The sequence below is a fragment of the Phragmites australis genome, chromosome 6 (genome assembly GCF_958298935.1).
Source record: "Phragmites australis chromosome 6, lpPhrAust1.1, whole genome shotgun sequence".
Lineage (NCBI taxonomy): Eukaryota > Viridiplantae > Streptophyta > Magnoliopsida > Poales > Poaceae > Phragmites > Phragmites australis.
The window spans coordinates 15,814,719-15,824,982 of NC_084926.1; the positions used below are offsets into that span (position 1 = coordinate 15,814,719).

General features: G+C 46.6%; 1 protein-coding gene across 1 annotated transcript; it reads right to left on the reverse strand.

Moving 5' to 3' along the window:
- Positions 1-5,139: 5,139 nt before the first annotated feature.
- LOC133920504 (uncharacterized) lies at positions 5,140-7,539 on the reverse strand. The gene is made up of 5 exons (XM_062365119.1): positions 7,250-7,539; positions 7,012-7,061; positions 6,791-6,914; positions 6,592-6,699; positions 5,140-5,892 (listed from the first exon to the last, which is right to left on the reverse strand). Exons 1-5 carry the CDS (start codon positions 7,455-7,457, stop codon positions 5,267-5,269), a joined length of 1,116 nt encoding a protein of 371 aa, XP_062221103.1. The 5' UTR covers positions 7,458-7,539; the 3' UTR covers positions 5,140-5,266.
- Positions 7,540-10,264: the final 2,725 nt, after the last annotated feature.

The window sequence follows — 10,264 nt, forward strand, 5'->3', positions numbered from 1 at the left end:
CAGAAATCACATAGGATAAGCTACACCTTGTTAATTAGCCTAGACCGATTCCTACTGCACCAACGGCTGCCTCCCTAGTCCATCGCTCCCATTCCTAGCATGCAAGCATGATCTGTTACATGATCGGCCTCTGCCTTGTGTATATGTACAAGCAAATGAGAAGGAATGAAGGTGTGTGATTGCTTCTTCATTCTCTACAATAACAACCACTTAAAAATGAGATGTTTCTGTATCTTCGCCACTATTTTATGTGATCCTTTTTATATGTGACTCTCTAGGGATACACAGGAGATAAATAACTATCAGTACTTGATGGAAGACATGAGAATCCTCCCTGACATCACGTTTTTGCACCTAATTGCAATGGCAAAATGGACATGCCTTTGGTACTTGCTCATTCCATGTTCTCAGGATGTTTTCTGGTGGTTCTTTTTGTTGTTGCCATTTGGACTTGAACGTACGTATAAACTGGCTAAAAACTTTTCAATGGGAGGTAATTAGGTAAATTAAATATGTTCTGTTATCACCAGTGGAACACTATTATTTTGCCCAAAAATGAATAACCAATGATAAAGCTGAAAAAAAAACAGATTATTATATGGGAGTAACAGCAGCAACATAGAGCTATGCCTAATTCTTATTGGCTGAAAATTCAGGAAAATTCAGTATTTTCTAGAACTATTAATAACTCTATGCTAGAAAACAAAATGCCATCAACATTTCCAAATCAAGTTTCAGTGTATTGTATTGATCTCAACTGAAGCTTATTAGCAGCACGATGGCCAGGCAAGGATTGAAAGAAACGAAATGGCATATTCAGTCAGGTGGGCAGTTAAAAAGGAGAAATTGGCCGTGAAGTGAGAAGTGCACTTTCTGTGATGAGATTGAAACTATAGAAGACATTGGTCTTTATATGTCATTTGGCAATTTTCTTGTGTAGTGGTTAATTAAGGAGATCTGTGGTTGTAGTTTTAGTGGGTAAACAAATGACTACATATGGAAATATGGGTAATTATGGCAAATCACAAGAAAGGGATGGCTACTCACCACTCCGGGATGGCATCGATGTCGGTGGTGGTGGACGGGGTCAGAGGGAGAGGTCGTCGGCCCGGGTGACGACGGCGGCTGGGCTCATCGGTGGGGATTCCTACTCCTCCAAGGCGGCGTAGGTGATGGGATGAAGAAGGTTCGCGAGTGATCAGGTGGTGGTCCTCGGTGTCGGCGTCGGCGTCGGGGGCGGTGATGGCTCAGGGTGGCTTCTCCTCCATGTGGGTGATGGCGGCTCTGGCGGCTCCTCGGAGGCGGCGGCGGGGGAGGGGGTCCTCCTCCGTGGGGGCAACAGCTGTGCGGGGAGGGAGAGCGCGCGACAGCGGAACAGATGCCGGAGGGAGAGGGCGCGATGGCTTAACTTAGGCAACCTGGCGCACGGCGCTGGCTAATTTCGTTATGCGACTAGGGTTTTGGGGCCTCATGCAGGATATATATATATATATATATATATATATATATATATATATATATATATATATATATATATATATATATATATATATATAATGCATTTACACAAGCAGCTCACCTAAGAAATCGCCCATAGAAATGCATTTTCACAAGCAGTTCACCTAAAGAACCTCCTATGGAAACCACCTGTATTAGTGCCCTAAATATAAATTAAGCTTCTTAGTTAATACATGCTCTAAATATAAATTAAAGCATATTATTACTACATACATAGCGCCCTCGATATAAATTAAAGCATATTCTCACATCATGCATATATGTCCTTAATACAAATTAAAACTTATCCTAAATTTATACAAATTTAGGTTCTATCATATTAGAAAATAATTTGAATGACATGGCACTATTTGCCTTGAAGCTCATTCAGGTGTTGCTCCACGTATGGCTCCATTATCTTGAGCTACTGCAAGATGGTGAAATGTGCTTTTTCCACTGCTTTGTAATTATTATCAATGAATATTTTCTTTCCTTTGGCCCCTCCCCTTGACAACCTCTCCTCATGTTGAAATATAGGTACACCAATCAGTTTCGCATCCTTTATGTAATCGATGCAACACTCAATGACTTTCTCGGTATTGTAGCCCTAGATCATTGAACCCTCTGGGTGAGCACGATTTCATACATAGCCCTTGAGACTGCCCATGTGCCACTCAAACGCATAAATCTGATGTAAGAATACAAGATCCAGTGCAATTATCTCATTCACGATGTGAATCAAGAGGTGTACCATGACATCGAAAAAAGAGGGAGGGAATCAAATCTTAACTTGGCACAGAGTCTGTACCAAGTAACTATGTAGAGCACCCAGTTTTTTTAGCATCGGTCACCTTTTTGTGCAATTGCGTTAAAGAAGTAACACAACCGTGTGATGACCACTTTTATGTATCCTGGCTTGATACCCCTGATTGCAATAGGGAGCATCTGCGTCATCATCACATGACAATCATGAGACTTCATGCTTAGCTTCAAATATTTCATAGAGACTAGTTTCTTGACGTTGGATGAGTAACCAGTCAGGACTCTCACCCCAAGTAAGCACTTTCACAGTGTCTTTTTCTCCTCAGGTGTCAGAGAGTAGCTAGCCAGGGGAGGGGATGTTTCTCATTTAGTATGTCTTTAGAGTGTAGCTCTGACCTAATTATAAAATGTACCAAGTCTTTACATGAATTGATATCATATTTTGTCTTGTCCGGTATGTCTAGTAAAAGGCCAAGGATGCTATCACACACATTCTTCTTAACATGCAAGACATCGATATTGTTGCGAACATCTAAGTCCTTCTAGTAGGGCAAATACTTAAAAAAAATTGACATCTTCTTCCACAACATGCCGATCGGCGTCTCACTTTGCTTCCTCTTTTTACCCTTGGTTGGCTTCCAAAAACAACATTGATGTTCTTGACTATTTCAAACACTAGTGCCCCGCTACGAGGTTTTGGGCCAGTACCTTGCTCAATCGTGTTGTCAAAATATTTCTTTATTTTGCGGTATTTGTGAGTTTTGTACACTACATTCTGTGAGTACGAAAGGTACATAGACGCGATTTCATCTAAGCATACTACACATCCTTACTTCCCTTTAACCTGTCCAGAAAGGCAAAAAAGGGCGAGATAATCACTGATGGTAACGAAAATCATAGCTTTTAGCATGAAACACTGTCGTCGGAACTCATACCACATCCGGACCCTATTGTTCCACAGTTTTACCATATCTTCCATCAATGGTTCCAAAAACACATCTCTATCATTGCCAGTTTGTTTCTATCCTTGGATAAGGATGGACAGCATAAAGTACTTCTACTTCATGCATAGCTATGGAGGAAGGTTGTAGATGGTTAGAACCATTGGTCAAGTGTTATGTGAGATGCTCATGTAGGATTCATTCCATCGGTACTCAATGTGAACCTTACATTTCTTGGTTCTTTAGCGAAATCTAGATACATGACATCGAACTTTCTTCATCGGGGTGTAGAAGCTTAGTTCCATCTTTCTTACGCTTATCGAAATGTCAACACATTAGTTCAGAGTTCCTAGGGTTCAAGTACAAATGCTGCAAGCAAGGGATCACTGGCAGTTACCACATCACCATGGTAGAACTTCTTCTATGATATATATTTCTTCATGTCTTAGTGCATCATACATCCATGCTCTATCCATTTTTAACTTCAACCACAAAATTAGATCCATAAATTAATTAATAAGAAAATCATAATAAAAAAGATTTTTTTTAAAAAAATGGGAAAATTGGACATATTATGATTTATAATATGTCTACGCAATTGAATCTACATCGGTGCAAATTTATAGCTCAAAATAATGTGGATTCATTACTCTCTCTTTCTCTACATCTAGATCTAGATCTATCAAAAAATCTTCATTCATGATAAAACCTCATAGAAGCTTAAAAGCATCAAGTTGAAGCTATATTTTTGAAATATAATGCTAAATTATATGAATCTATACAGTTGAATCAACATTTGTCACAAATTTTAGCTAATTCGAGGATCTAAATGGCTAGAACCATGAGCATATCTAGATCGCATTCAAACCCTAATTAAGTCTTAAATCTAAATTTAGACTTAAAAAATGCTAGCTATTGATGGCATACTCTTACCTTAGATGGCTCCTCCAAGAAATTGAAAAACAAAACCTCTCCCTTTGTTTTCAAATCTCTGGCCGCCTTGAGCTGCATTGTTTAGACATAGCGAGCTTGGTCTGAATGGAGTTCTCTGCGGGCAGATACTGTTTATAGGAAGATTACCACATGTGGTTCCTTATGTGAACTACCTGTGATAATAATTTTCACAGGCGATTCCTTATGTGAATTTTCTGTGGAAATAGCTCTATTATTACAGATGATTCACATAAGGAACTGCATGTGCGCATGTGTAAATAGCTTTATTATCACAGGCGGTTCACATAAGGAACCGCATGCACATACTGTTCCTTATGTGAACCGCTTGTGATAATGAAGCTATTTACACAGACGCACATACGGTTCACATAAGGAACCGCATATGCGCCTGTGTAAATAGCTTTGTCATCATAGGCAGTTCACATAAGGAACTGCATGCGCATACAGTTATTTACGTGAACTGCTTGTGATAATAGAGCTATTTCAATATGCAATTCATAAAAGGAACCGTCTATAAAAATTAATGTCCGTTGACAGTCCAAAACTGCACTGAGTTTCAACCTACTATTTAGACAATTTTACACATGAATCACCTGTAAAAACAAACTTTAGGTGTTAGAAAAAAAAGCTTTTATAGTAGCGTGGCGATTGAATGAATTTCTTCTCGATAGCCATTTTATTCCTAGGAAGTACCCCAAATTGCCCATGTAACAGTTGCAAAACCAGGCACCCCAAGGATAAAATCTTTAGCGATTACGGGGACCCAATTATGAAGGAAGACATTCCAATTATTCATTGCTTAGCATTAGTTCACTATCTAGTCCTACTGGTCGATAGCGATGGACATTTTTTCCCGACCCACAAAATGAGTATGATGCCAAAGATGACGATCATGCAGTGTTTTCAAAGTTCAAATCAACTTGCCAAGTTGGAGCCGTGCATTCATAAAATCCGATCCTTAGACATCGATCCAGGTGCAGCACGTTATTATTATTCCTCATACCATTCAACAGTTTCAGGTCCAACCGTTGTCCAAGCACCACACACCTGTGTGACAGTTCACAGCACAAGAGACGAGCCGCATGCATGTATCGTTTCACGGCCAAGCTATGCTAGAAGGAGAACTTGAACAACATGCCATGCTTGTACACCTGGCCCGGCCTCACGATCTGCGACGGGAAGCTGGGGTGGTTCACGGCGTCGGGAAAGCCCTGTGTCTCCAGGCACAGCGCACCGTACCGTCCATACACCTTGCCTCCCTTGCCCCTGACGCCGCCAAGCCCGTTGCTGGTGTAGAACTGCACGCCGGGCTGGTCCGCCCACAGCTCCATCGCCCGCCCTGTCGCGCCGTCCCGGACGCGCGCCACCCGCCGCAGGATCGACGCGCCGCCGTCCACGGCGTAGTTGGTGTCGTACCCGGTGACGCCGCCGCGCAGGAGGTCCGCCATGCGCGCGCCCACGGGCGCCGGCGCGCGGAAGTCGTAGGGCGTGCCGGCCACGGGCTCGACCGCGCCCGTCGGGATGAGCGCGGCGTCAACGGGCGTGTACCGGGACGCGAAGAGCTGCACCATCTCGCCGAGGATGTCGCCGCTTCCGTGGCCGCCGAGGTTCCAGTACGCGTGGTGCGCGAGGTTCACCGGGGTGGCCTTGCTCCGCGCCGTGGCGTTCATGCGCACGCTCAGCACGTATGGGGCCGAGAGCTGGTACGTCACGTACACGTCCAGATCGCCGGGAAACCCTGCTGGATTTAACAACGTCATTAAAAATAACATATTTTCAAAAACAAAGTACAAGATATATTGATTTGTCGAGTTGCATTGCATATGGCTTAAAAAAGAAAGAGTTGCATTGCATAAGCAAACAGTTCATACGTGTACATGAGGCCACAGTTCACACGTGTCCGTTCTAGTAGTATATAGTGTGGGAATAATTTTTTTTCTTGCACTGTAATTTTACACAATCTCTTATTTGCCACAGTAAGTGGCATATGTAGATCTCACATGTTATTGATATAGGGATTGTAATTTTTTTTTGACGACTAATAATGAATTGTGAGTGCGCCTGCATGCGGCTAGCTCACCTCAAGCTACTGGTGCAGCCGCACGCATGGATGGCTTTAGCTTTTCCATGATGAAAAAATGGAGAAAAGAGCAGATGCATATGTGGGACAGATACTTTTTTTAAGAGGATAACACGGGACCACAGGATGCTGTGTGCTGCACTGCCAATGTTCAATGTTCATTGTTCCGGGCACTCATCTAGTACTTGCCAAAGTGCTCAATTATTAATACCATCAAAAGAAACGATCTTTGTTCACAACAGAAAAAGACAATATTCTTAGATCTAACGAGAACAGCTTTACTGTTGTACAACAGTATTCTTCCATGTATCTATGCTGTTCCAGAAGTAACAGAATGTGTGCATATACACACGGTACCTTGCTCGCCGTCGAAGCTGTGGTAGTAGAGAGTGATGTAAGGGGAGTCGCCGCCGCCGCCGTGCTCCTTCACCGTCCATATGACCTTACTGAACCCCCGGTGACCACCTGATCTCAAGAACACAAGCAAGAGAAAACGAACGATCACGGGTCGATCACGGCAGAGCTAGTCGCTCGGCACCACCAGAACGATGCATACCGTGAAGCGAGTTGTTGCCGTCGTTGGGGTACAGCCGGTAGGCCTTCCCGTCCAGCGTGAACCGGGCGCCGGCGATCCTGTTCGCCACGCGGCCGATCAGACCACCGAAGTAGGCGGTCCCGTTCTGCGCGACCACACGAAACGCAGGCAGAAACCGCTATCAACTCGATGTGAAAAGGGTCACAAATCCAAACGGGAGAGGACTTCGCGTGCGATCTTACGACATATTCAGCGACGGTGTCGTAGCCAAGGACAACGTCGGCCAAGTTCCCTGCAAGGCAAGAACCGAATTTCTCTAGTGCCCAACGATTGTAGAAACATGAAACGTTGCAGAACTAGCCCCGTTAGGAATTTTGAAGAGGATTTTACTGCTTCCTGCAAAATTCTTAGGAAATCCCCACGTTCCAATCCAGGTCTGGACCAAGCAGGTTGATGGAGAGAATTGGAGAAGAAGCGTACCTTCGGAGTCTGGGAGAATCACAGACATGAGAGTGGCCCCCCAATCGGTGACCTTGATGGAGAAATCCCCCTGCTTGAGCTCGTACACCCCAACCATTTTCCTCTCCGCAGCCGCTGCGGCGTCGCTCCCACTGAACAGGAAAGAAAATGCCGCCATGCACAAGGCACGAACGAGCAGCCGTCGGCGCAGACGCAGAGCGCTTGCCATTTCGCAAGTCCAGATGCAAAAGGCCTTCTCGAACCGGGGAGGAGTTCACTACTATTACTCTGTGTGAGAGATTGAGGATTGGTCAATGTTATGTGTATATATTGCATTGAGTTTCGAGAATTAAATATATAGACTACATATAGCTTAGATATTAAGTAACTCTAGAGATAATATGGAATGTAATCATATCCTATAATAACAACCAGATCCTTATGTATCCTATATCATATACTATAACATCCCGCAGACTCTAACATCCCCGCAATCGCAACGGGAGCGTCGCAGACAATGAGACTAGAGAGGAAGATGAATGATATCCCCTGCAGTCAAAACAACACGATGCAGATACTATAACTAGAGAAATCGACGAGTTGCTCATGTAGATGATAGCCCCTTATGCTGAAGTCGAGGAAGCCAAGAGCGAGACGAGTAGCCGTGGTTGAGGATGCCATGCGTGAGATGGCCGTGGTCGACGTAGCCATAGTTGAGGTTACCGTGGTTGAGAGAGCTGCACATGAAGCCACGGGTGCCAAAGGCACCATGGAGACGGGCGCACGGAGGTCCGAGGGAAGAAGACAGTGATGCGGACGAGGTGATCTTTGAGAAGAGGTCGATGCCAAAGTCTACACCGTCGAGGACAAGACGTGCACCGGGTTTGCCAAACTAGGGAACACGTCGGGACGAAGGAATGTACCAGTGTTGCCAATACTGGACGCACGAAGGTAGGATCCCAACCATGCGCTAGTGTCTGGGGGATCAGCAGAGAAGGCCTCGACGGTCACGGAGCGCACAGTGATAAGGAAGAGAGTGCCGATGTAGCCTGCGGTTTTCTGGAGTAGATGAAGTAGTCGGGGAAGAGATTGCGACGTTGGCGATAAAGTTGTGTTGGACAAAGGTGGTAGAGGGAGGCGAAACCAGCGGCCTGGAGCGGCGACACCGGTGTCCGAGAGAGCGTGGCAACGGTGCTCAAAGAAGCTAGCGAAGAACACCTAAACAGCGTGACGAAGACCAAGTGCACCCACGACTAAGATGATGACGAGCTGAGAGAGACGACATCGATCAGCCAAAGCGTTGTGGTGCGCAGAACGACGATGAAGGGCGATGGCGGGAGCCTCTGTTTGGCCGAACCATGCCAGGGAGGGCATGGTGGCACTACGGAGGCATGGACCACAAGTGGCAGCACTGCGGCTCAAAAGCGATGCAGCGGCAGCCACGGTGCTCAGGAGGGAGACATGCATACTCAAGGAGGACGGATGTCACGTCCGATTGGCCGGGTGGTGCTCGTAGTCAGTTGATCAGACCGAGGGTGTGTAAGGCGGTCGAGGCAGAGGATCTCGAGTGATGGTGGTGACGATGAACCAGTGTGGAGCGCCATACGGACAGAGTGGTGGGGCAACGATGCGTAAGGGTGTTCCTTGTAGCGTCGTGTGCCCAGCCGTGCCGCACGGGTGGAGCAGCTCGGAGACGGGGACGAAAGTGGTCAAACGTGTCCAGCGCGTGATCGGGGTTGGCGTGGTCGAGCGGTAATGGTCCGGCGTGTGGTCGGCCGGTGTAGTCGGCACGCGCGAATAGAATCGTGCCGTACGACGACGGAGCCAGGACGCGTGGAGTGGTGACTGGCGAGAATGGGTGGAGGACGAAGACAGTGACCCGCGCGTGGAGACGGCGGTGCGAGCCCGTGCGCGTGAGGACACGTGGAGGCAGGCGATTCCACCCTGTGCGTGGAGACAGCGGGAGACAAGGATGCCTCCATGTGGTGATGGATGGATGTGTGATGTCGAGACAGACTGACGAATGGCGTGCGAGAGACAGTGACGAAGACGAGAGTGTCCAGGCCGAGCGTCGCGTGAAGTCGAGCAATGCATGTTGACGGGCGTTGGTGGATCAAGGCCAAGGGACGCGTGGATGGACGATGACAGGCGCCACGGAGTGGTACCATGCACATCGAGACGTCGCGGGAGATGGAGAAGCTGGTGTAGTCTTGCCGAGTCAGAGAAGAGGTGCACGAAGACGACGGGCGGCGGGTGACGTAAACCGATCTTAGATCGGAAAACTAAGAGAAATGCTGATCAACGACCAGCGACAAATCCGGAAAAAAACTCTCTAGGGCGGCTGATCAATACGATCAGTGGCGCGAACCCTAGGTACGGGCGATGCTGCCCCCGGCAGAGATTATAGAGATCGATCTCCGTAAGGGCGTGCAGAGCAGAAGCGGACGACGGTTAAGATTTGTGATCTAGGATTAGAACCTAAACTCGTAATACCATGTGAGAGATTAAGAATTGGTTAATGTTGTGTGTATTGCATTGAGCATTGAGAGCTAAATATATAGAATATAGATGATTTAAATATCAAGCAAGCCTAGAGATAAGATAGAATCTAATTCTATCCAATTCATATGTCTGATATACTTATATACTCTAGCACTTTATAAAGATGTCCAACATTTATAGTTATCGTCGATCGCTTCCTTGGTTTGTGACCCCCCTACCCCTAGCTACTCTCAGAGCTGTGTGAGAGAGCCAGCTACTGCGGTCCACCGACCCGCATCGTGTTGCGCATTTTCGCCTCCGGCCGGCACCCATCCAGATAAGCAGGGCAGGGCTGCTGTCAGTGTAACCTGCATGCGGCAGCGGCACCACTGGATGGCACAAACGGCGGATGGATTGCTGCATGCGCAGGGACGCACTGCTGCTCTTGAGGCTACATGATTTGCGTGATCAGATCGGGAAGCACACGCAGACACACCGTATGCTATCCAGCGCATACAATTATGACCGTCCGTCCAACCCAAGAGCCTCGAGGCT

Excerpts from the sequence above, each read along its gene's own strand:
- LOC133920504 (XM_062365119.1), bottom strand. The coding sequence starts at position 7,457 with ATGGCAAGCGCTCTGCGTCTGCGCCGACGGCTGCTCGTTCGTGCCTTG. Across the intron at positions 6,915-7,011 it reads ACACCGTCGCTGAATATGTC|AACGGGACCGCCTACTTCGG; the intron begins GTAAGATCGCAC and ends GTGGTCGCGCAG. Across the intron at positions 5,893-6,591 it reads CAGCTTCGACGGCGAGCAAG|GGTTTCCCGGCGATCTGGAC; the intron begins GTACCGTGTGTA and ends TAAATCCAGCAG.